Source organism: Notolabrus celidotus, chromosome 20 (assembly GCF_009762535.1).
Source record: "Notolabrus celidotus isolate fNotCel1 chromosome 20, fNotCel1.pri, whole genome shotgun sequence".
NCBI classification, from domain to species: Eukaryota; Metazoa; Chordata; class Actinopteri; order Labriformes; family Labridae; genus Notolabrus; species Notolabrus celidotus.
The window spans coordinates 25,411,027-25,438,157 of NC_048291.1; the positions used below are offsets into that span (position 1 = coordinate 25,411,027).

The following is a 27,131-nucleotide window of genomic DNA, read 5'->3' on the forward strand; positions in this document are numbered from 1 at the left end:
TGGCTAACTAACTAGTCTAAGGTTTATTGATTTAAACTGAGCTGAGCTGAGAACGGGATCTAAGAGTCCGTCGGTAGATAATGTCAAATAGGTTTGCAGAGTGTGGCTACCATCAGCAGAGCTAGCACCACCAGCCTGCGGTCCTCCTTGTAGGTTAATGTCCACATGCATGCTTTGGTTATACAACAGCATTCTCAGTGGCCTCCCCTCCGCCGACCTCGAAAAACTTCAATATGTCCAAAATTCAGCTGCCCGATTACTCACCCACTCCCTCTCCACAGCCCACATCACACCCATCCTTCAGCATCTCCACTGGCTCCCCATTCAGCACCGAATCCACTTCAAGATCCTGCTCATCACCTACAAAGCCCTCAATAACCACGCCCCCCTCTTACCTGACCGACCTCCTCAAACGTCACTCCTCATCTCGCCGATCATGAGATGCCGACCTCCTGTCCCCCTATCACCAAGTCCAAGCACCTCACCTTGGGGGACAGAGCCTTTGCCATCACTGCCCCCACTCTCTGGAACTCTCTCCCTCCACACATCCACAACTCTGACTCACTTCAATCATTCAAAAGCCACCTCAAGACCTACCTGTTACAAAAAGCATACAACACGACCTCTCCCTCTGCCCCACCTCTGTCTCTGTTTTGTTTTGTTTAAACGTTTTTTTTTTTTGTTTTACCTTATGTAAAGCGACTTTGAGTACTTAGAAAAGCACTATATAAATTCTATGAGTTATTATAATTATTATTATACATTCCTGTCAGTGTCAGTTTGACCAGACAGCATGCATACAACTTTATCTCCATTTTCTAGATCAAAATACTCCCAAACCATGCAGTGCAGAAAGACGCCATGCCATGCCCCATGCCAATGTATGGTGTCAGGTGATCATCATTGTTTGAAGGGTTCATCCTCAGGGGAACATGAACGTCTTTTTGATTCTTGGTGGACTCATCAGGTAGTTATTGAACATGTCAGGAATCAAAATTCAAAGTACGTCAAATTGCTGGAATATTGTGAGTCTGGACCATAATGTCGTGTAGATCAAGAGACAAACTGACATTCAAATTCCTTGTTGTGCCATGTGTGGTTAGTATTTGTTTTTTTAAAAGGTCTCTGTCGTGTTACGTGCCCCGTCCTCGCCTCCCCCCCGTTCTCGCCTCCCTCCACTGGCTCCCTGTCCATTTGAGAATGAATTGTAAGATTTTAATGTTTGTTTTTAAGTCACTACATGGTCTGGCACCTCAGTATATCTCTGATCTCATAAACATCTATGCCCCCCCCCCCCCCCCCCCCCCCCAGAGTACTGAGGTCTCCTGACCAGATGCGTCTCGTCAAAAGACAAGGGGAGACAGAGCTTTTTCAGTGGTAGCTCCTAAATTGTGGAATGAGCTACATGGCCCCCACCCTGGATACTTTTAAATCACGTCTTAAAACTCATTTTTACTCCCTGGCTTTTAATACAGCAGGAGAGTTTTATGTTGGTCTCAGGTTGTCTTTTACTGTACTGTATTTTAAATTTTACTATTATTTATTTCTACTGTTGGTATTTGTTGTGCAGCACTTTGGGAACCTTGTTGTTTTTAAAATGTGCTATATAAATAAAATGGATGGGATTGGATTGGATTGTAAAGGTCATATCCCAACATCAGAAACCTAATGTACTCCACCAAATCTAGGATACTGCGTCCAGTGAACACCTGATCCAGGTTTCAGAGTTAATTGTAAAACACCGTGACTGAGATGGCGAAACACCAACATACAGCTGCAAACAGATGATGAGACACCTGGATACCATCATGATCATGATCACAAGGATTAGAAGTTCAACATCTGTTATGTTCTTTGCAAACATCATATCCTGAGTTATAAAATGTGCATTGCTTTAAAAAACGGGATGCCAATGAGCATGCAGAAACCAACACAGCTTGAGGGAAGTTTAGCATGTAAGTAGGCTGCTACATTATATATATGGACTCCTTGAGACCAGAAACAACCAGTGCAGTGTTGATCATTTGGGAGCAGCAGAATAACTGTTCATACTTTTAAATGTGTAGCATACTGCTAGTGTGTAGGGTTCAGTCTGAATGAAGATCTCTCCCCCTCCTGCTGTCCCAGTGGCAGGAGAGGTAAAAGGGCTAAATAAATAAGGCATGGCTGCGTAGGTTGCCGAGCCGTGACCTTCTGGCCCATTTGCTTTGGGAGAGCAGGAGTGCAGCCTCAGCTAGCCGCTCTCCTAAACTCTGGAGGGCGAATTTTAATCAGCGCCGTGCCGATGGCCGAGGCAGTGCATCATGCTTAACGAGGCTAAGAGAGGGGCTTTCATTTACCCATGCGCAGGTAACAAATGGACCACAATGCTCACAAGACAACCCTGCTTTCCCTTTTCCTGTGATGTCCTTCAGCATCCGTCTCTCTCCCTCTTGCTCTCTCTCTGTTTGTCCAGACCTCAACCTGCCTCGCAGAGAATCTCATTTATAAGGTTTATACACTGTTGGTTTTTTCTCTCTGCTTCACTTGAGCTCTGTTGGTTTACCTCTTCAGACAACATTTTTTCATGAAGAGCAATTTCAGCTTCTGCCACTACAAGCATAAATCTGGAAGAAGGCTCATTCAATGGTTGACATTTCTGTTGAACACTTGGTTTACATTTTATGTGAAACACCTTTATAAATAAACTGTCCTTCAAAGAAGCTTACATGTAAGGTTATTTCATATTTGATTGATCTGAAAAGTTTGTTCAGTTCTGAGACAGTACAATAGTTGGTGATGGTAGCACTGGGTTCATTGTATGAAGGTGAGGCTCACTTTAAGTTCCTGTCTGCTAAGTACTCATGTTAAAGTTGTGATGCATAATAGTCAATAACTGCTGTGTACATTACTGTTAATCATTTTCATCCATCTACATGAGCATTAAGCTTCCAAAGCAATACATATCATTTGCACTCCTATCACTGCACTAATGCCGTATAGTATTGGTGTCTGTGCACAGAGCATCATGTCAACCAGAGTCAAATCCCCTCAGGTCTTTGGATGCATCTCTGCTGGTTGTGACAAGATCCCACCTTTAAAACAAAAGGTGACCGGGCCTTTTCAATCAGAGCTCCAAGTTTGTGGAACTCCCTGCTACTGACAATTAGACAGCCCTCAACCTTAATTGCTTTTAAATCCTCATTAAAATCATTTTTATATAAGAAGGAATTCCTCCACCCCTAATACTTGAATTTGCTCTGCATTCAGATGTCTTGTTTTGCTTTTGTCTTCTATCTTCCCCCTGTTTGCACAGTTTTTTATGCTTTGTAATTCTCTGCTTTTTTGTTGTAAAGCACTTTGTAACCTTGTTAAGAAAAGTGCTATATAAATAAAGTTTTTATTATATATATTATTATTATAAATCACTTGTGTGTACACATGCTTGGCCTGATTCTGTTTCTAATGAGGATGAAGCGACAGTGTCATTACTTTGTGTGATTGCATTTCAGTTCAAGGAAAGCTGCAACTTCTCGTGTTGACAAAATGAAGCAAATGTAAAATAGAAAAAGAACTGCAGCTCCGCAAGTGTCCACTAGAGGCTTGTTGCAAAGCCAAGGAGTCTCCATTAGGTTCCATGTTAAAATGCCAAACTAGACGGCAAAGATACACAGCATGCTTCAAGAATAGTTTCTGGGTTTATAGCTCATTAACTTATTCATACACTCTGTACAGGGGGTGAATTTGTTTTCATAACGCTTCTGTTAAACTTATACAAAGGGAGAGAGATGAACATGCATTTGCATAATTAGGAATAGAGACTTCTATGTTTTAAACAGTCAATGGTATTAGATCAACCACCCAGGTGCAGGCTGATGTTTCCTCTTAACTATTGCTATTGAACAGAACAGGTTAGAGTTCGATCTAGTCATATGTGTCAGCAACTTTTAAGATGAATTCTATGAGGTTGCGTTAATTTTAGCACCCCCTGTGGACAAAGAGCAACAGTTCATCTCTTTGCTGACCTTGTCTTGTGTCCCCTGAGGAAATTATGACCATTCTTTGTTGTGCAGACAACTCGAAAAGAATCTTTGGAGTAGAAGTGATGAAAAGAGGCTGTTTTGGCAGTGTGCTCTTAATTACTGTGCGTGACACCTACCCTACCTACCTAGTTTACAAACATTACAAATTAACTTCACAGCAGTAACTCGTCTTCCTGCAGACACTCTGTCTTCTTTTTGTAGGTCATGCAGAAGCATTGGTATTCATTTCAGTCTGTTTCATTACCAGCTAAAAACTCCTCATAACTTTAACTGTTTACATGTAAGCATGCTAAGATGGTAAATATGAAGCCTAGCTATAAAGACACCGTGAGGTTGCTGACATTAGCATTTAGCTCAAAGCACCACATTTCTTAATTGCAGCCTAATAAAGCCTTCAGCATGGCTGTAGGCTCTCCTTCACGTTTGCTTTCATTGTGTTGTTTTGACTATTACTTGTATTTTTGTATTATTGCATTCTCTGTTCATTCCACTACTGTGTGTGAGCTGAACAGCGCCTTGGGGACCATTTATTTTGCATTCATCTCTCCTACTATAATATATCTTCAGCCCTGTTTGGACAGACTTAATACTCCAGAGGGAGATGGGTAGTAAAATATTTCCCCTGCTACTTAGTAACTGAGCTAATAATTCCTGCTGGAATTTAAGCCATAGCTAATACACTGTTAGCAATTTTTGGAGAGTATGTTTTGCAAGAAAACCCTGAGTGGTTTTGCTTTCCTTAACCGACATAGCGTTTGTTTGAATTGGTTCAAATCAGTTTTTCTGCATGTCACTTATTGGCTTGGGCCCTTTTAACACCAGCCAACCTCCCCTCTTTATTTCCGCCCCTCACCTACTACTCCATGTCTCTCTCTCTTCCTCTCTTTCGTTATGAGTCCATCACTTCTTTGCACCACAGGTCTCATTACAGCCAAGCCGGTGGGGAACATTCTAATAAACAGATGAAGATGACACTCGAACAGACTGTGCATACACACACACACTCACACACACACAACCTTGAGAAAGATTACACCAGAGACGAACACAAAATAAAAACCTTTCACTTGATTATTTCAGACAAAATAAATCACGGCCCTCAAACAACCACAGAGGAAGAAAAATAGTGATACAATAACATCCACCATGAGAGCTCAGGCAAACATGTGCCTTTAGATAACATTTCTTGTTAAGAGAAAAAAATGGACACACACACACACACGCACGCACATTCAAACACACATTTAAGTAATGAACACATACACCCATGCACCTCTGCTGCACGGTGCACAATAAGTCTTGCTTCATTAAAGCCAAATCTCATCCACTATCAGTTTACAACCACAGAAGTCGTTTGAACCGCCAGGGAAATACAATTCCATTCCGTTTCGGGGTTATCTTAATATATGAGCTTGTCTCCGCCACATTGGTCTGCAGTTATGAGCCGGGCAAACACCCACAGCACCGCAATATTGCACCGGCACAGTCACAGGACGGATTGGTGCACACAAAGCAATTAGCAGCTCATATATACGTGCGTAATTGTGTCCTTGTGTGCAAATGATTTAACTCCCCCGTCTGGTTCTCCAATTTCTTCATCTGCAGTTCATTGCTAATTGCAGATTGTTTGTTTGTGCACGACTTCTGATTCCTTTTCCGAATGGAGGATACTCCCGAAATGGCATCGACAAACATTTGCAAGCAGGTACAGTAACAAGGCAACCGTCATCGCCGCTGCTGTTTCTGCTTCTGCTTCTGCTTCTGCTTGTGCTGCTGCGTTGGCAGAGTAAATAGTTTTGTGAGATTTAACTCACTCGGACACGGAAAAGAAGGAAAGACAAGACAAATGGAGTACAAAGAAGACAAATTTCTCAACGTTGTCAATGTCTGAGGTGCTCCGGCCATCCATCCTCCATCGCTCCTTCATTCACTATCTGTCTGGCCCTATCCCACCTGTATGACACCCGATCACTCTTCATCCCTCTATCCATCCATTACCCCTGTCACTTCACCCCTCCATTTCTCTGCCCCAAGGCCTCAGCTCCCCTCGCCTGTCACTGATGATACCATCTGAGTGGATTACTCTGAATATCATGAGGGATGTATGCTCCAATGTTTCCTCACAGAGGTTGTAACGTGCTGTCGTTTATGCAGCATGAGACGCTGCTGTTCTGGTGGCTTCACCACTTTTATGCCTCATAGCTTATTTAAATTTCATACTGTGTTTTCTAAGTCAAATCAGTGTTAACACTTTATAGTTGATGACTAAACGGGCCTCTCCCAGTACAGTAATCTATCACGTCTGTTGTAGTTTATATGTGTTATTAATTTGTGAAATGAATTCTGGGTTAATGCTGTGCAGCCTTTTTTCTAGTAAACAAAGTAGTCAACGTGTTCCCTAGACACATTCATTTAAACAAAATAAAAAAACACAAAGCTAATTAGGTTCTGTTGAAGAGTTTACACCAGCTTATTGGATTTCCACAAACTGGCAACCCACAAGTTTGCCTTCTTTTGGTCTTTCCCGTCTGATCAATACAATAATTATAAGCTATTACTATTAAACCTTTCCACATTAGACATTGCAATACATGTGCTAGCTTGAAATTCATTGCTTAACAGCCAATCAACAACAGTTACCTTTAGCCCCTGCAGAGCTTTAGCATCTTTTAGCTTATTATTTTGGCTCTATCGTCTGCAACTTAGCTGTTTCGATTCCATGTTGCTGTTTCAGTCAACTTTCTTGAGTGATAGATTTCAGATAAAAGACAAAGTTAGGGTTTCTCTTGTGGACATTTAGCTGGTATTTCCCTCTGAGGTTGGTGGAGACCAAAACTGTGCGAACAAGAGAGTCATGAATATTTACTGCAGTGTGGAGACAGACACGGATGCATGTATTGCTTTGCATTAAACCCTGTTCTCTAAAATGATGTCTCCCCTGTGCTCGGCTGAACAGGAAGTAGTTACAGACCCCCCCGGTGTTAAGTAGCATCCCATGGCCCTTATTGCAGCTCGGAGGAGAGAGGGCAGAGGAGAAAGGAGGGAAATCAGAGGAGCCATAACCTAGGTAACTAACCGAGTGACTAATGAGAAGACGCAAATGGGGGATGCAACTTTAGAGAACTGTATCACTGACGTAGCCGTGAGCTGTATATTAGAACGGATGCTACAAGTGTTCACAGACTGCAAAGCCAAACTATTTGGAGCTCCCCCCTACTGACTGGCTGCCGTATAGGTCATGAGCCCCGCCTCCTTCTTGGCATCACCAGAACAATATGTCAGCGCCCATCAAGGAGTTCTTTCAGCTCCACATCTAAAAAAAATGGTTATCCTACCCAACAATCTTCCCATCCCTCAGTCCTTCTCATCCTGTGTCCCTCCTCCTCCTCCTCCTCCTCTTCCTCCTCCTCCTGGGCAGCACAGACCGGCAGGCATCACTGTCAGCTCTTCCTCCTCTTTAGCAATGGCGGGCTAACTCTGACACACAGATCGTCACAGTCTTTCAAGAGTGCTGACCTACCACGCCTCGCTCTCCTCTTCACTCATAAACAGAGGAGTGAATGATGGGGAGGCACGGGAGGAAGAGCGTGCAGGAGAAGGACGGGAGCGACAGCCTCTTACAGCGTGCATTACAACAGAGTACGCCTCTCCGCATGTATCACCGCATCCATCTCCACCCTGACTGTCTCATCCAAGGCCAACAGAGGCATACACACTCACACATCTTTACAAAGACAGAAGGTTGGCTGTGAGCTGCTGTGCACACTGACAATCAAAGCTACAAAACAAACACACACACACACACACAAAAAAAAACACACACACCCTGATGCTTCAAATTCCTGCTCCTATGAAGAAGGTCACACCAGCAGGCAAGACTGAAGTTAACAAAACCCCCTCCTATGTCAGGGACACTCACAATAAAAAGAGCTTATTGTGCTGACATGTGCCCACTCGTAGAGCACCATATGCCTGACACACATACACAAACACACACACACACGCTTTGACCTTTATGGGGAAGTTCTCAAACTAAGAAAATGTTGGCTGGACATCTGATTTGATTGTTGTCTGACATTATGAAGTGTGAGCTCTTTAACCCGGTTCCACTGGGAGATGCTAATTATGTTTCACTTTGGAGGTTGATCATTTACACTTTTACAATCTCATGAAATCTGACTCAAGTTTATAATGGATGTTTTTAATTCCCTAGTTGTTACACAGATATTCAAAGTCAGACTGACCGACCAGTTTAAAGTGGGATGGGCATCTCAAGCCAAAACACTATTCGATAACCACTGGCATCTATTCAGCGATTATTCCTAATCCAGCGTAACGAGGTTCTTCTAGTAGCATCGGCCTTGACCTTCATGTCTGTTTACATTTTACAGCCATGCTCAGTCTCTGGGATAATCTCTGTTTCTGAATCTCACATCACTACACACGTATATCCTGTAACTGTCGCTAATGTTTTCGACTTCTTTTGCTATTTAATGCAGTTAGCATTCTTCTTCTTCTGTCATTTAATGCGGTTAGCAAACAGCTTTAAGACGCTCTATAGCCACAGTCTGGCAGGAATACCATATTACAACTAGGCACCAGTGAAAAGGATGAAAATAGTACATGGTAACACTTTACAATAAGGGTCCCTTAATTAGCATTAGTTAATGCATTATTAAGCATTAATTAACAGTTTAATAATAGTTTAATAATCGTTACAATGTATTACCTAACATTAACTAACACATTAGTTAATGCATTAATAAGCAGTTAATTAATGTCCACTGCTCAGAGTTAATTAATACATTATTAAGCATTAATAAAAGTTACAAAACTTAATTAGTTAACCATTAGTGAATGCTTTCTGGACCCTTATTGTAAAGTGTAACACATGCATCACTTGAGTAACACATTATAAATGCTAAACTGCCTCATAAGCATCAGCATCAGCATCAGCATAAGCATAAGCGTGTGCATCACTTTTAAGTGTCCTCTGGAAACACTTCTGTTGTGTTGCTGTCTATTTGCAGCACGTTTTTCTAATGTATTGTGTTGTGGTCTTTGCATCGTGTTTTCTAAATGCTTCGCATGTGTTGTCAAATTGATGAAGATGTTTTCTTAATTTGCTTGTGTTTTGTCTTTTTGCATGTGTTTTCTTAAGTTGCAGTGCTGTGAGCTCTCAGGGCCACCGTACTTCTCTGTGCCAGTTGAGATGTTATCTGTGATTATCTGTTTTATTCTAAATAAAATGTGTTGAATTCTTTATATGTGTTGCTTCAACTACATTTCAACTCATTTTGCTTCAGCGTATGTGTTACCTAAGGGATACATGTGTTACACTTTACAATAAGGGTCCAAAAAGCATTCACTAATGCTTAATTATGGTTAAGTAATGCTTATGAGGCAGTTTAGCATTTATAATGTGTTACCAAAGTGATGCATGTGTTACACTTTACAATAAGGGTCCAGAAAGCATTCACTAATGGTTAACTAATTAAGTTTTGTAACTTTTATTAATGCTTTATAATGTATTAATTAACTCTGTGCAGTGGACATTAATTAACTGCTTACTAATGCATTAACTAAGGGGTTAGTTAATGTTAGGTAATACATTATAACGATTATTAAACTATTATTAAACTGTTAATTAATGCTTAATAATGCATTAACTAACACTAATTAAGGGACCCTTATTGTAAAGTGTTACCGCACATTCAATCCCTAGTCTAAAGGTAGGAAAACACTCAGAATTAGGCACAACATATTCAAAAGGGTGAATTAAAGTTAATTTGGTTTGCAGAGTGTGGCTACCATTAACAATAATAATAATTGATAGGCTTGGTATAGTGCTTTTCATGGCACTCAAAGTCACTTTGCAGAAAAATAAAAATAAAGCAAATAAATAAAACAGAACAGAACAAAAACAGAGGTGGGGCTGGAGTAGAACAGGAAGGTCTTGAGGTGGTTTTTAAATGATTGAAGTGAGTCAGAGTCGTGGATGTGTGAAAGGAGAGAGTTCCAGAAAGTTGGGGCAGCAATGGCAAAAGTTCTGTCCCCCAAGGTGCGGTGCTTGGACTTGGTGAAGATTTGCATCATTAGCAGAGATAGCACCACCTGCCCTCTGTCCTTCTTGCAGAGTGCCTGTGCTGGTTATGCATTGCTTTCATACAACTTTATCTCCATTTCTCTAGATCAAAATACATCAAAGCAGCCTGTGCTATGAAATGCCATCTGTCATCTGTGTTCGTTTACATCCAGGTAGTAGAGCATTACAGGAGTATGGTATTAAAGCTGGGGTTGGTAGTCTCGGAAAACCAGCATGAATTTGAATGTAGCATTTCCTCAGGACTCCGTGTAACCCCTCCCCTCCTCCCTCGGAGCTCCTCCGAAATGACGCCCCCCCGCTCACATGCACGAGCGCCGCTGACTTGCGACCATATGATGGTGACTGATTCAAAACCGGTCCTCACCAAAACATTCTCATAGTGAAAGTTAAAAACACAAACAGTACTGCTGTTAGCACTCACAACTGTCATTCTAACATTATCCAGTTGTACTGGTGACACGATATCAGGAGAAAAGTTATAACACATATAAAACTGTAACAGCTCTACTGTTTGTTAAACGTGTTCAGTGTAGATGTTCTTAATTCCTACAGTGTTGACAGTCAGTGAAGGCATCAGGAGAGGTGTAGAGTGTGTGAGCTGGAGAGAGGAGAGACAAGAGGAGAAGTTCTTCATTCATTCAAACATTGATTAGTGTTTTGTTGGTTGGCGTGATCACGGCCGACAGTGACCGGTAATTAAAGATCAACGTGTTCACGAATCGGCTCGTCATCCCTACAGCGTCTGGACGGACGCTACAATACATCTACATTTTCTGTAGGACTTACTAAATGTCATTCATTCTTCTGCTTGTCAGAGCCCCGTGGTGAGAGCTTTTTAGACTCTGATCCGGACTACAGTCCTGAGCAAAGCACCTCATTGGGTCAGAGGGGACAGGCCCGAGGTCGAGCGAGAGGGGCAGTCAGTAGAGTCAGGGGAAGCAGAGGCAGGAGACGGGGACTCGGAGTACACGCCGGGGAAATGTACGTGCAGGAGGTCGGCAGAACGGCAGGATGGGATTTGAATGGTTTAAAATTTTGGGACCCAAAAAACGGTGATTGGTTGGTGTTTTCCCAGGTTTACTCCGGCTGTAGATAGCAACTTTTCTTCACTCTTTTTTAGGAACACATTATGTAATGATTGCCATCAGGACATAAAGATCATTTTAACCAGTATAACAATAAGTGTATCTAAATCTGATTACCAACCCCAGCTTTAACCAGAGCACTCCACAGCTTACCCACAACATATGACCTGCATTGTGCTCAAACAGTTTTAAAATAACACTTATAATTTGTTTAACAGACTATTGAACCTGGAAACAATTTGCTAGGGTGACGTTTGGCACATTTAATTTAACTGGATTGTAATTCAAAAGTGTTCTATTTTGTATTCGTCATATTCTCCTGTGATACAACGCTGCATATTTCTGTTAATGGTTAGAAAAAAACGGTCCAGCTCTTGATGAGAATTTGTTATATTTGTCACATTCTGATTCATATCAGTATGCTGTGTGAGTGACTCTGATGTCTGTCATCGAGCCCAGCATCGTAATGTGGCAATGATTTATCATTTAGGGTGCACTGTAGAACACAACTTTATTGTCCGACAAGATGGATAATTGTCTTTGGTCCATCTGGTCTCTCATTAAAACACACACACGCGTGCACACACATACACATGCAAGGGAAAAAACACACAGTCTGGATAGGATACTTAGGTATTTAAAGCGTGTATGATGATCAGTGAACTCTTTTAGAACCATCAAATATATTCTGATATTAACATTATTTCTCTAACTTTTTAAGGAAGTCTTAAAGATGTTTTCAGCTTTATAACAAAAACCACATTAGTCTCACTGCCTCATATTTTGCAGCTCTACTGCAGTCATAATTTAGTGTGACTGAAGTCTTTGTTGATCACTACCCGTCTCTAGTTTTAGTATTTATTTATTCATTTCAACATCTCTGTTTCAGGTCTTGTAGAAGCTAAAACAAGCTGGATGCCTTCCTCATCTCTCTCTCTCTCTCTCTCTCTCTCTCTCTCTCTCTCTCTCTCTCTCTCTCTCTCTCTCTCTCTCTCTCTCTCTCTCTCTCTTTGTCTCTCTCCTCCAGATTTCCTGTCAGCACACTTTACTTCATTTTGTAATACAGTAATAAAAAGAGCCCTGAAACATATACATCTACGAAATTGTTCTGTCCATTGTACTGTCAAGTACACCTCTATCACCATATCTTCAAAATGTGATGCCACTCAGCAAATAAATGATGCAACTGGATCATCACTCCTTCTAATATGTGCTCTGCCATGAAGCCACAGTAAACTGTCTGTATCACAAATAATGGCCTCCCTTCTGTTTGATGAATGCCGAGAGATTGCCTGTACGTCCCTAAAGATGGTCGGCCAGAGCAGACTGTTTGATGAGGAGGGATCTGCAGGGCTCAGGGATGAGCTTCCTTAAAGCCTGCTGGGCCTCGACTTCGGTCAACACAGCGAAATCCCTGTTAAAATACCGTCCAAGAGAAAAGGTCTGACTCTCTCTGAAGTGATTACAACCTGTGTGTTCTCTCAGCGAAGCCGTGGAGAGTGAGTCAAACAGGACCGAGACCGGCGAGCGGGCTGAGTCTACATACGACTCAGCTGGATACCAGCGCCTGTGATCTGACAAAGATGAGCCTCACATGTGCCGTGGATTGAACTGAAATCACGACAGAATTAAGCTGGAAAGTAAAATGTGTTACTCATATACTCACTCATCTGGCAGCAAAAGAGGCTGTTTATTGATGAGTCAGGAGCTGGGAGATGTGGCCAAAATGCATTTTGGGGAGATATAAAAGGATGAAAGACACAGACATGCCAGCCCGAGTCCAAACAGAAAGAGGTATTTATAGAGATGCGTGATCTTTAGGTCTACAAAATGATCATCAAATAAAATGGAGCATTTCATCATCATTATCTATTCTGGCAAAGTCTCACCTGATAAAAACAGATGAAAGTGGCTTTCATTAACTCAGTAACAAGCCTGTACTTCTGACAGAGTAGGTGGCAGTATACAATCCACCATTACACACAAAGAAGAGGAGCAAGATGCACAAATCTGAGGAGAGTTTTAATGCAGCAAATAAAAGCATTGAAGAAATAGGAGCAGCAGTTAGCCACAGCTTGCACAGATATAGAATAAAGTTGTGTGTTGACTTATCAAGCTTTTGAAAACTGCAGAAAGTCAACACAAGACAACCTAGACTAAAGCAATTAATGACACCTGTGTGATGTGATCTCTACACACAATCACAGTCTGATCTACAATAACTAACAACTACCAAGTTTCACCACAGACATATGGACTTCTGAAGTTAGTCTGCAGGCCCAGTGGCTGGAAGAAGACTCTAATATGAGAAAGACATTATAGCAGCACAGGAGAGTAAAAAAGAAGACCAAAGAAGAGTCAGAATTGTTCTTATTGTCCAACAAAAGTGACTTCAAGTGATATTTCAGTGTCCTTGAAGTCGGGTTGCATGAGTTGCATGTCACTACCACGTGCACTTCTACATGCAGTGCACTGATCAGCTGTTTGGACCTATGATGTCAATAAATATATGTATTGTGAATTTTGCACCTTTTGCATGTCAGTTTTGCATTATGTTACGCACCACATGCCTAAGATTACTCAGCAGACACAGTGATGTTTGCAGAGTTTGTTATTTCAGCTCAGTCTCCCCCTTCAGCAGCCAACACATGCACATGTATCTTGATAATGTAAACATGTTGTGAAAATCATGAATTGTGTTACCATGCGATGAAAAAACAAAGAGAGCCGAACACTAACTTTGAAGAGGCACTTTCATTCGGCGTTCCTGGTTTTCAGGTGTAACTCCTGCACGTTGAAGAAAGTCGAAGCCTGCAGCCCTGCAGATAGGCCTATATGTTAATCCCCAAAGGTCCAGATATAACGTTGTAACCAAGTTCCACTTATGAAAGCAAGTAGTTCATTCAGTTTGTCTGCATTAGCTCACAGTTTGCACACCTGCGCCACCAGGTAACTCAGGGTCTCTCCTACTTCAGTTCAGAATCAGAATCAGAATCAGCTTTATTGGCCAGGTATGCTTGAACACACAAGGAATTTGACTTTGGTAAACTGTGATTTATTTTATTATTTAGTTATTTGTTTTCATGTTTTCATTATATAGAATGCAACCTGAAGTACAAACCTCTGATGTAACACACTCCAGTGCAGTTGATGGCGGTATGCAGTGTGGACCATTATAATTTGGTTTGCAATCTGCCATTAAAATGATAGAAGAAGAAGAGGGCTTGAGTCAGAGGCTGTTTCCGAAATCGCCTACTATACTAGCAGTACGTACTGATATGTCCAAAATTCAGTATGTAGTAAGTAGTATGTGAACAAGAGCAAAATCTGCAGTAATCCAAAACTCCCCGGATGTCTACTGGAACGGGAAAATATCTCAGTATGCATCAGACCAGTCTGCCTCTCGTACTGTTTCCCATAATGCACAGCGCTCGTTCTGCTTTTTCTTTTTCCTCATTTTTTGACGGGAGGAAATCCGTTTTTGGGTGCTGTGAAAGTTATCAAATTACATATAAACCACTTCCTAACTTTTTAAATCATAAATGGATGCTAAATAAGCTTTTTATTTATCGGCTTCGCCGTTGTTTATTTCCGCTTTCCGAAACCGGAAATCCAGCGAAGTCTGGCTCAGCATGCTGCATGACAGATCGGACAGAACAGTCATACTACATACTAAATTCAAACGCAGTATGTAGTAGGCAATACCTACTGCCTACTACATTAGTAAGTAGTACGTACCAAGCCGTTTCGGAAACAGCCAGAGTCCCTCCAAATTAATAAAATTAAGTGGCAGACTCGGTCCTCTGCAGAGAACTGTAGCCTATCTTGAATGCTATTTCTGCAAGCTCCTCATTGAAGGGGCCGAACTGACCAAATCTGTGGCTAATGCAACTACTAATGACATGTAACTCATACAACCCCACTTAAAAAACTGAAATATACCTTTTAAGTTACAATTGGTGTTTATGAAATATGATAAAGTATGCATATTTCCTCACCATCTGTTTTTTTATTATTTATCTACTTGGTTTTATTGATATTTTAAGCCTTAGTTTTATTTTGAACTCTTATCCTTACCCTTTTTCAATTTATTTATTTTAACTATTTATATTCTTAATGTTAATTTGAAGCTTTAACTTATTTTAATTACACATGTTTTATTACTGTTGGTGTGCATTAGTCTCTATTTTAAAATCCATTTTTGTTTTTTAATATGTTTGCAATTATTTTATTTCTGCTTCTTGTTTTCAATCACTGTAAAGCACTTTGGGTTGCATTTGAATTATATGAAAGGTGCTATATAAATAAAGCTTGATTGATTGATTGACTTAACCTGCCTGTGCTCTTCTTAAGGCTGATTTATACTTCTGCGTTGAATCAACGGCGTAGCCTACGCCGGGGGTCCGCGTAGCTCCCGTACCTACGCCGAGGCCTACACACGTAGCTGACGTGCACCTCCTCCAAAATGTAACTCCCCGTAGAGCCGACGCAGACCGCAAGCTCTGTGATTGGTCCGCTCGGCGGCTTTGTCTTTCCCGCATTTACAACACTTCCAGGATCCCGGACATCGGCAGCACATCGGCCGTGTATTTCATCTCCTCCTCTCTGTTCTTCATGTAATCATGTCTGTATGATAAACAGCAACATGTATCAGCTGTAGATTAACATAACACGCTCTGAAACTCTGTGGAAAAGTAAACAGAGATCGTAGCGGGACCGGAAGCAGGCGGCCGGCTATCAGAGAGACCACACTGCCCTCAGGCGTTTCAGCGGAGAATTGCTGCGCGACACAGACACACCGACGTACAACTATGTGGTGCTCATGTCTGCGTCAGCCCCTGCTGCGTAGGGGAGACGCAGAAGTGTAAATCAGCCTTTACCCTCATGTGTGCATAAATTACACATTTTGAAATATAAAAAAATCCCATAGATAGAGCACCCCTTGTATTTTATGGCACTAGACTCAAACATATGAGTCACAAAGAAGGTAGCTGTTATGCTTAAAGAGGAGGTCGTTTCTCAATTACACATTTGTTGTTTGATCCCCTGCTCTTGTAATCCACATGTTGAAGTGTCCTTGGGCAAGACACTGAACCTCAAGTTGCTCCCAAAGGCACAGCCACTGTTGTGTGAATGTAATTAGGCCTCACTGGCAGAACTTGACATAGCAGTCTCTGGCATCAGTGTGAGTGTGTGTGAAATAGTATGAGTGTAACACATTGTAAAGCAGCACTTTTACTAGACCTTCAGTTGTGTTAACTCATGCTATAAGCCAGCAATACTTTGTATGATTGTGCAAGGGTAAAAAGTATGAAGAAAGAAAAGAAAAACATGGAGCTGCAGACGTCAAGAACACAGATAATATGGCGTCTCAGCGAGCCAAATTTCTGACATACCCAAATTCTAACCGATCATCTGACAGCCAGATTGTTGATCGTGCAGGCAAAAAAATCCGGCAACATGTTCTCTTCTCAAACTCCACATGGAATAACAACTCTGCCTGATACTAAAGTGAGTCACGGTTGATTCACTGATTCACGGGGATGGAGAGGTGAAAGAGATAGCGTGTGCAGGGTTCAAAGTGAACATTAAAACATGTTTGAGTTTGTCTTCTTCTGTTCATTCACTGTGCAATGTTTCAATGCTTTGCACAAACACTATTTATATCATTCACACAAAAGTTCCTCACTGTCTAGTTGGCTGATTCTTACTTGTCTTTAAAAAGCAGTTTGGGCTTTAGTTTCTGCTCAAGACGTTATGCCAGAAATTATTTTTAAAGGAACTCAGCATTTACTTTTCTTTGCAGTCAGAAGATCAGTTTTTTTGGGACTGCTTGGCAGATTGTGCTTTTGGCTTTCCCAAAATATCATTGACAAAAGACGTATGGAATAAACACGGCTTTGAGCTTCCAATCCATTACTGTCCAGGTTTAGATCTTAAAGACTTCACTCCACGCCCACCTGCAGGGACGTGGAGCAGCTCCTTCATCTGCTGCATCACGTCCTGTCACTCTCTATAGTCTGCCCAGCTTGAGTGGCTCCTCCTCGACGTGTAGCAAGGTTTCAGTCTCTGGATGTAGGAGAACGAGGAAGACTGGGGGACAGAGAAGCTGAGATATTACTGGTACATGAGGAGAAAGCAGTCTAGTTCAGAATAACTCAGGACCATAAGGACTGTTAAAGCTGTTCCCTCAGGGGGACAAGTAGCCAAGACCAGGGAGTGATAAGCCTCTGCTACCAGGAGAGGGTGAGAGATCACCGTAGACTTCTGTGCTGACGTCTCCATCATGTCAGCAGCGTGACTGAGAGAAAAGAGTGATGAAGAAGAAGAGGGGAAAGCTGGAGTGTACAAACTAACAAGTTTCCTAGAAGTCTGAGATTATAAGACACCATATGTGAGGACGGCAGCTTCAAGACATTTCAAAATACTCAACCCTGAAAGGTTATTTTGAGAGACATAACCTCAAAGGCAAACGTTTAGGCATGTAAATATGTAGGCATGTGATGAGAGAGTGCTGAGTCACTGTTCTGTCATGTATTATCATATCTTTTCACATCATATCATACCCTTAAAGGACTGATTCAGAGCAGGTTTTGGCATGCGACCCTTCAGAGCCGATGCCCACTTGCAGCCTGTCATCACGCATCACATATGGATACGAGCTGTGAGCAATTCAGCTGAAAAATTATGTTTTCTTCCCACATTGTTTCATTTTTAACTTCTTCCAAGAGTCCAGAGGAGGTTCAGCTTCACACGATTTCACACATCTTAAGAAACAATTGTGGGAAACATCCGTACGTTTTCTGGGGCAGAAAGGTTTTAATTTCTTTTATATTGTTCATTATTTCACAGCCTTACAGTTTTAGTTTGGATACCCTTTGATGGTTCTGTATGCCGGTCTCTGGACTTTTTGGAGCAGCATCTCACAAAGCAAAGACCGGTAAAGGTATAGAAGGCTAGGGGTAGTTTTATTTGTTTTTATGTGATTTAAAACACTGTTTTTTTGTTTACTAAACTTTATTTTTGTCTCTGCAACTTTAATGATGCATAAAACATGAAGTTGGATTCACGAAAAACAAATTAAAGAATCATTTTTCAAGAATTTTCAAAGCACAGTTTGAATTTATTTAGCCACTTATTCATTTCCTAACATGGTTTATGTGCCCGGCAGAGATGTGCCACTTAAACAGAATTTTTCTGTTTACAAAAATGTTTTGGAAAATACTTCATTTCAGTCTCAAGTGTTGATTAGGCTGTTGATTAGGTGTTTGATTGGAGATTTGGTCGACACCCAGAATTATTTTGGATTTCAAATTTGGCTGCAGCTTTCTGAAGCTTGGAATGGTTTGAGTTGAGTTTCGGTAACAAAGTTCAATTGTTTCTGTTTTTAAAACATTATCTTTTATTGGAGGAGACAGCTTTAGAGGCAGGGGAGAATCAAACCTATGACCAGGGCAATGAAGACTAGGTGTATCGGACACCCACTCTGCCAACCAAGTTTAACCAATGCTCTATGAAAAGTATTTCTGTAGTGTTTGTATCATCTGTTTTGGTTGTTGTAGATTTTGAATGAGTTTGTTGATGTGGTACATGTGGTTATGGATCCTATGGGACACGCTCTTCTGATTGGCTCATTCTGAAAACCCTTCGATTTAACACTGAGCTGGGATCTGTCTGTCTGTCTGTCTGTCTGCCTGCCTGCCTGTCTGTCTGTCTTTCTGCCTGCCTGCCTGTCTGTCTGTCTTTCTGCCTGCCTGCCTGTCTGTCTGTCTTTCTGCCTGCCTGCCTGCCTGCCTGCCTGTCTGTCTGTCTTTCTGCCTGCCTGCCTGCCTGTCTGCCTGTCTTTCTGCCTGCCTGCCTGCCTGTCTGCCTGTCTTTCTGCCTGCCTGCCTGCCTGCCTGTCTGCCTGTCTGTCTTTCTGCCTGCCTGCCTGCCTGCCTGTCTGTCTTTCTGCCTGTCTGTCTTTCTGCCTGCCTGCCTGCCTGCCTGTCTGCCTGCCTGTCTGTCTGTCTGCCTGCCTGTCTGTCTGTCTGCCTGTCTGCCTGTCTGTCTTTCTGCCTGCCTGCCTGTCTTTCTGCCTGCCTGCCTGCCTGCCTGTCTGTCTTTCTGCCTGTCTGTCTTTCTGCCTGCCTGCCTGCCTGCCTGTCTGCCTGCCTGTCTGTCTGTCTGCCTGCCTGTCTGTCTGTCTGCCTGCCTGCCTGCCTGTCTGTCTGTCTGTCTGTCTGCCTGTCTGTCTGTCTGCCTGCCTGCCTGCCTGTCTGTCTGTCTGCCTGTCTGTCTGTCTGCCTGCCTGCCTGTCTGTCTGTCTGTCTGCCTGTCTGTCTGTCTGTCTGCCTGTCTGTCTATCTGTCTGCCTGTCTGTCATTCTGTCTACCTGCCTGTCTGCCTGACTGTCTGACTGTCTGTCTGCCTGCCTGCCTGCCTGCCTGCCTGCCTGTCTGTCTGTCTGCCTGTCTGTCTGTCTGTCTGTCTGTCTGTCTGTCTGTCTGTCTGACCGTCTGCCTGCCTGTCTGCCTGTCTGTCTGTCTGTCTGACCGTCTGCCTGCCTGTCTGCCTGTCTGTCTGTCTGTCAGCAAAAGTTATAAACTCTGTGCAAAACATCAGATTCATGCTCCGTATTCAAATTGCACGGTCCCTATCACATCAATAAATTAGATTCCATTATAACTTCTTGTATTAAAAGTGCTGATGAGTTGCACTCGTGGTCATCATCTTCCACAGATGTGACTCTCCAGCAGTGGACCGTGTGGCGTTCCTTGGCCCTCAGGGGGCTGGTCTGCACTATCACGCCCCCCCTCTGTGTGGCCTTTAATGACATTTTTCAGGTTTTATTGCATGTAAATAAACAGCATGTGACTGTTCACATGTGTTTATGTCTTGGCACCTCAGCATGTAGATGTGTGTGTGTGTGTGTGTGTGTGTGTGTGTGTGTGTGTGTGTGTGTGTGTGTGTGTGTGTGTGTGTGTGTGTGTGTGTGTGTGTGTGTGTGTGTGTGTTCGTATGCAGTCCACACAACAGCTCCAGAACCCGCAGTCCACCCCTGACCCCACCCTCTGAGGAGGAAGCGACCCCCTGCCTACAATAATGACCGGCGTGCTGAGGCTGAGGCTACAGGCCAAGGAAAGGGCAAGAGGAGAGCAGCCGCAGCAGGAGGGGAGGGAGAAGGAGGGAGGAGACAGAGGCAGCGACTAAATAAATAAATAAATAAAAATAGAGAGAGGTGAGGGAGTGTAATGGAAGTGAGCGCAGAGGGACAGGAGCAGTGATGTGAGGGTGAATTAATAAAAGGCCAAACTGTGACCTCCAGTCAGCGGCTATCAGAGGATAAAACACTATTATCAACCAAAAACTACTTACAGAAAATGTCTTAAAAAGGCCTTTCTTTGTATTCCCCATGATGCTCCACTTTTCTGTTATTCATTTCTAACAAAATTAAAAAGCTCTTCTCTTTTTACAGATTGTTAAATAATGTTTGGGTGCCTTTTCTCTTTGTTGCATCCCTGCAGAGGCTCAATACACGCAGCAGGCAGGATACAAAGTGCACACTAAATGACTGTAAGCTGCTTGTGAAGGCCGGTCTGGAAAGAGGTAGAGGTGCTACTGTGGGGGAGGATTATTGGCTCCTCTATGTCGTCTGTTTTCTATATTCGTCCTCTAAATTGATTTTTGTTTTGCTGCTCTTTTTGCTGTCCATTGTGTCCGCAGGAGGAGGGTTGATAATGCTTTTGCTGGCCACGAGTCCCCCGTGGCCAATTTCCTCACCACCGCAACAACTCTGTTGCAAATTAAACTGTCATAACGCCCATAACCACAATTAATGACCGGGATTAGGGGCAAAAATCTGCATTACTGAACACCTTTAGGCGCACATGAGCTCTTGAGCAGGAGGAGAGGGAGGAGAGGGAAGGAGAGGGAAGGAGATGAAGCCAATAAATGAAAAAAGGCCAGGAGACGGAGTAAAGCTGTGAAAAAAGGAGATAGAAGAATGAACAAAGGAACCGAAAACTGTGCAGAAAAAAGTGGGACTTTGATGCATTGAGGAGGTAACTGAGAGAAAGTTTCAATTGTGCATTCAAACGTTCTACCAGGCACCTCTTTATGGATATAAATGGGAGTTAAAGATGCTAATAGGCCTCATCTTAGCTTAACAGGCTGCCTGCAACATGATTAACATCAGCAGCTGAGCTTTAATGCTAAATGGCTAAAAATGACACAGCAGCAAAATGACCCGATTGGGAGTTTAAATTAAATTTCCTCAGGACGCAAAAACTGCTCCCACTGAAAATTAATGACTTCCTTGGGGCAAAAGCTAAGTGTATGAGTGTGTTTGCCTAAGTGTGGAAATAGTAGTAGAGATGAGTGATCTCCTGTAGTTCACTTCTTGATGAAGTCTGCCGGGCAGGCGTGCAGGTCGGCAAGGATGAGGATCTCTGCGGCGTTCTCCTCCCTCCGCCTGGTGCACCGGGCGTCCTCACACATCACCTTCAGCCTCTGCGGAGCGTACTGCCAATGACAGAGAGAGAGGAGAAACAGCAGGTAAACTAAATTACTTAAACAGCGCTGCCAACAACAACTGTTGTTTCCCGGTGTAATGATACGGAAATGTGGAATTACTCCAGCGCACAGGCAACAAGGCTTAGATTAAATAAGAACAAAATATGGCCGAGAGAAGTACAAGTGACAGGTATGCAGACTGAGGGAGGGAGATGATGGGAGAGGGGATCACTGAGGGGTAAAAAAAAAATCATTTCCACTAACTTTGATTACTGAATAGCAGGGAACAATATTCTCCTCTTCTGTTTACTCCTGCATGAGTTCAGCAGAGACTGTGGGAGACTTGGCATCACTACAATTTTCTAATTTAGAGAGGCATTTATAAAATAGTGATGCAGAAGAATTAATGTGAATCAATTCCACTAAATAAAACTCTTGCTCCGGTGTTAAAACATACAGTACACTGTAAATGGAGAGTGTTTATAAAGCCTTCTGACCACTCAAAGTGCTTTCACATTACTTGTTACAGTCACACTACATTCATGCACTGATGGCAGAGGCTGCTATACAGTGGCGGTTCTGGGGAGGGGCCAACAGGGGCCAGTGCCCCTGTAAAACTGAACATAGACCCCCCTCCACACCAAAATAATACTATACAATAAAAAAAAGCTTCTGTATCGCGCCGATGGAACACATGCGTGTGGCACTTGGTTCCAGTCCCTGGGACTCATGTTGAGTGTAAACAGCCAAACAGCTGCTGTCAGTCTGCATGTTGATATAGTACACAGTAGTATATATGTCTAGTATAAAGGGATGCACTGATGTTTTGCTAGTTTGTTCTCAGCCGGTCCTCGCCCTTCTCAGTCTCTTTTGTCAGGGTTGAATGTGTCCCTCTGACAACACCCTTGGCCCCAGCCTGGCCCCCCCAGTAAAATTGTACCACTGCTGCTATGTAAAGCTCACATCACTCTAACCCCATTCACATACCTCTGCTCAAAGACACTTTGGCATGAGGACAGTGGAACCTGGGATTGAAACCCAAACCTGGTTGAGAGGCAACCGACTCTGCCACTGATGAAGCTCAACAAAGAAGGACCCCAGACGGCCTTCTTGCAAACTGCTGCACCATGTTCGGCCTAGTCCAAGCAAGGTCAGAGGATCACCAAGGTCACAAGGCTTCATCAGCTTGGAGCCAAAATATTTGTGAAAAAAATAGTGCCATTCAAAACATTTCACAGGGGCAGTTAAAGTGAACCTATCACTGGTATTAAAGCCAGGGGAACACCATTGTCAATTGTCACTACCGGCTCTAAGCCATTGACAAGAAATGGAGAACGGACGGAGTAGGTTGAAACCAAAACATAAATTTATTACAACCAATAATCAAACAGGATGATTAAGTTAAACAAAAACCCAGCGTTGTCAAAGCTACCTAACAAAAGAGAATAACTAAGATGGTAAGCGGGGTCAATGAGGAGCAGGACCCCTCAGCCTCTCCTTCCTCACTCACAAACCCCCAGCAAATCAGCCATCAGTAGGGTCGCCACACAATACTGTAATCCATGACAATCCATCCTCAGTTAGCTGAAACGTTATCTGAAGACCCTTTCCAAACAGAGCAGGTCTAGACTGGACTCAGTGTTCTATTATTAACACGTTAAATAAAGTTTTTTCAAACACTCTTTGTCAGAGCATTTTGTTGTTATCATGCAGATTAATTTGCAAGTGTTCACGTTTCTAAGCAGTTTCATTTTAACTACTTATTTGATGCTAAAAAGAGGGGATGTGACATCATCAATCAATCAATCAATCTTTATTTGTATAGCACCAAATCACAACAAACGTTATCCCAAGACGCTTTAAAAAACAGCAGGTCTAGACCGTACTCTATGTTCTATTATTAACAAAGACCCAACATCAAGACAGGATAAGATCCAGTCCCATCTTACAGACAGGACTCAGCCTGATCTCATCTTAATCCACCATGAACAGAGCACTTTGCAGCATTTAGCAAGTTACAGTGGCAAGGACAAACTTCCTTTACAGGCAGAAACCTCCACTAGGACCAGACTCGTGTTAGACACACGTCTGCTGAGACTGTTGGGATTGTAAAGAGGGAGATATAGAGAGTTGATAGTGGTGAGGCAGACAGTATAGTAGTTGGAGCAGCTGGAGTCTGGCACGTCCGTAGCAGCTTTGGCAGAGACACACCAGTGTAGACAACCTGTAGACGATTTCAATCTACAGTAGAATAATGCAAACCTAGCTCTGCTGTGAAAGTTTGAGGCTCTTAATGAGGCAAATACAAAAAGCTCAGACCAAACCCAACTCTGGGAAACAGTGAGAGACAGAGTGCAAGAAAGGAGATGAGGGGTAAAATGTTGCTTTGGAAAAATAGAGAACATAAGTGTGATGTTGGGAATTTGTTCATCTCTTTACCTCCCGCAGGCAAGTCGGTTTTTATGGCCTCGCTGAAGTACAAGCGTGCATTTGAATGTGTGTGTGTGCGTGCAGGGGTTGAGGTGATTCTGAGGTGTTTATTTTGGGTCATTATTATTCACACCAGCTTGTGTGTAAATGCACATAGTAACAGGTGCGTGCACGCCCTCTCTCTGTACCTCGTCAGCTGCAGTCAGCAGGTCATCAGCCATCTTGTCTAGGTTGGGGGCCTTTCCTGTGTAGATGAAGCACATCATCTCTTTAAAGACATCTGGCTGCACGTCATTTATCTCCTTACGGTTCTGAACGAGTGGAGAGGACGGGGGGAGAATACACACAGGGTTTAACAGAATAAAAGCAAAGAGAAGAGAAAGACAGATGCTTTGACAATCCTTCAAAAAACCATGTGCAGCAGCTGCAGAGTGTTTTTTACTTCATGTGAATATTCCAAAAAACCTCCCTGAATTAAACTCAATCACCTTGTTTAGCACACACACAGGGACAGCCAAGCAGTGATACAAAACAAGCTCCAAGTGCCAAAGAAGAAGAAAAACAATCTTGAAGAACCCTCTGAGCAGTCTGAACACGTTTCAGCAAAACTACATTCTTCTATATTTATTTAATTCTTCTTTTTCAGCTGATTCCTGAAAATTAATCCTGAACATTCATTCCTTGACTGCGCCTGCAGCCAGAGAAGTGGGCTTTATCGCTCGCTGGCACAATGACGGTAACCTGAACCTTTTTCCTCAGCACGGAGAGGAAGAACAAAGCAGTAAACCAATTATAACTGTGCTTTATCGTCACCACGGTGACCAGCGGCGGTTTTAGCAGGGTCAGGCTGGGTGTACCGACAGATTAGTGCGTTTGTGTCAACTCTGACCACTAGACAGCAACATAAACACACAGAGAACGGACACAGGGAGAGTCTGAAAGCAGCAGGATGGAGCTTAGAGGATGTTGTCTGCAATTATAAGAATACAGATAACATATATAAATGCATAATGGGGCAAAATAAGATACATGAGCCCTCTCCTCTCAGACAATCTGCATGTTTTTAGTGTGTCTGAATTAACCTCACACTGTTGCTTAAAATATATAATTACTCCTCCAGTTTGTGCAAATTAGAACAGATTAGAACTTAATGTCATCCTGTTGACTTTTGAAGGCAGACTGTGTTGGAGTGTTGATGGAATTTAATAGCCCTGCATAACCACATTGGAAGTCAGATGAGGGACATTTCACAGGACTTCCTGCAGTATTGCGAGCATAATGCAAGCTTTCAGCAGTGCCTCATAAATAGACACTGCTCCTGTAGTTACAGTGTCTGAGGCTCCCCCTTTATTCACAGAGCAGTCCTCTATTAGAGGCTTTCTTTATGAGCTCATTTGTCTCCCCTCTATAGAGTGCTGCAGAGGAGTGTTAACCCATCTATCTGTTTTCTCAGAATCGTATGGGGACGCGGCCCACCATCTCTCTCTCTCTCTCTCTTTCTGATGAAGACGCCCACTTAAACAGCAATTAAGATGCATTTCCTGGCTCTGTGCTTTATAATTTCCCCATCCGAGCCGCGCGGGCATCAATATTCCGCTGACATGACGGCTAAATCACCAAGGTTCAATCTCCCCCGCCTCCTATCTGATGAACACAACCAACTGTGGCACGTGGGCTCTGTGCAACTCGCATGTGTGCACAGACAAACATGGACACACGTACAAATACAAATATCACAGAGGATCCCTAAAAACATGCACCAGTCCAAAGACGTGCATGCACTATGAGCCAAGACTGTATCAATCAAATGAGTATACAGTATCTCACAAAAGTGAGTACACCCCTCGCATTTCTGCAAATATTTAATTATATCTTTTCATGGGACAACACTGCAGAAATGACACTTTGATATAATGTTAAGTAGTCAGTGTACAGCTTGTATAACAGTGTAAATTTACTGTCTCCTCAAAATAACTCAACACACAGCCATTAATGTCTAAACCACCGGCAACAAAAGTGAGTACACCCCTAAGTGAAAATGTCTAAATTGAGCCTAAAGTGTCAATATTTTGTGTGGCCACCATTATTCTCCAGCACTGCCTTAACCCTCTTGGGCATGGAGTTCACCAGAGCTTCACAGGTTGCCACTGGAATTCTCTTCCACTCCTCCATGACGACATCACAGAGCTGGTGGATGTTAGAGACCTTGCGCTCCTCCACCTTCCCTCTGAGGAGGCCCCACAGATGCCCAATAGGGTTTAGGTCTGGAGACATGCTTGGCCACTCCATCACCTTCACCCTCAGCTTCTTTGGCAAGGCAGTGGCCGTCTTGGAGGTGTGTTTGGGGTCGTTATCATGTTGGAATACTGTCCTGCTGCCCAGTTTTTGAAGGGAGGGGATCATGCTCTGCTTCAGTATGTCACAGTACATGTTGGCATTCATGGTTCCCTCAATGAACTGTAGCTCCCCAGTGCCGGCAGCTCTCATGCAGCCCCAGACCATGACACTCCCACCACCATGCTTGACTGTAGGGAAGACACACTTGTCTTTGTACTCCTCACCTGGGCGCCGCCACCCACGCTTGACACCATCTGAACCATATAAGTTTATCTTGGTCTCATCAGACCAAAAGACATGGTTCCAGTAATCCATGTCCTTAGTCTGCTGTCTTTAGCAGATTGTTTGCAGACTTGCTTGTGCTTCATCTTTAGAAGAAATGTGAGAGGTGTACTCATTTTTGTGAGATAATGTATATTAACTGCACTCATGGCAGCTTTACATCACTTTGTAGGTTGTACATTGTTTATTTGTGTTTGTAAGAAAACATTGTCAATGCAGCAATACTTGACATTAAGGCTAGGAAATGCAAAAACCTCGAATCAGTAGTTTTTAAATGTAAATTGCAATTGTGGGCAAAAACAAGGTAATCTAGCAATTTCTCTCCACTCTCATTCTGCTGAAATGCACCACCAAGAATTCTTCAGGGCAGTGAAC

General features: G+C 42.8%; 1 protein-coding gene across 1 annotated transcript; it reads right to left on the reverse strand.

The window, feature by feature from the left end:
- Positions 1–17,219: 17,219 nt before the first annotated feature.
- On the reverse strand, positions 17,220–26,411 carry spop (speckle type BTB/POZ protein). Its single transcript, XM_034711497.1, has 5 exons — positions 26,343–26,411; positions 24,326–24,448; positions 21,592–21,716; positions 17,427–17,514; positions 17,220–17,306 (listed from the first exon to the last, which is right to left on the reverse strand). Exons 1-5 carry the CDS (start codon positions 26,409–26,411, stop codon positions 17,220–17,222), a joined length of 492 nt encoding a protein of 163 aa, XP_034567388.1.
- Between the last annotated feature and the right edge of the window lie 720 nt (positions 26,412–27,131).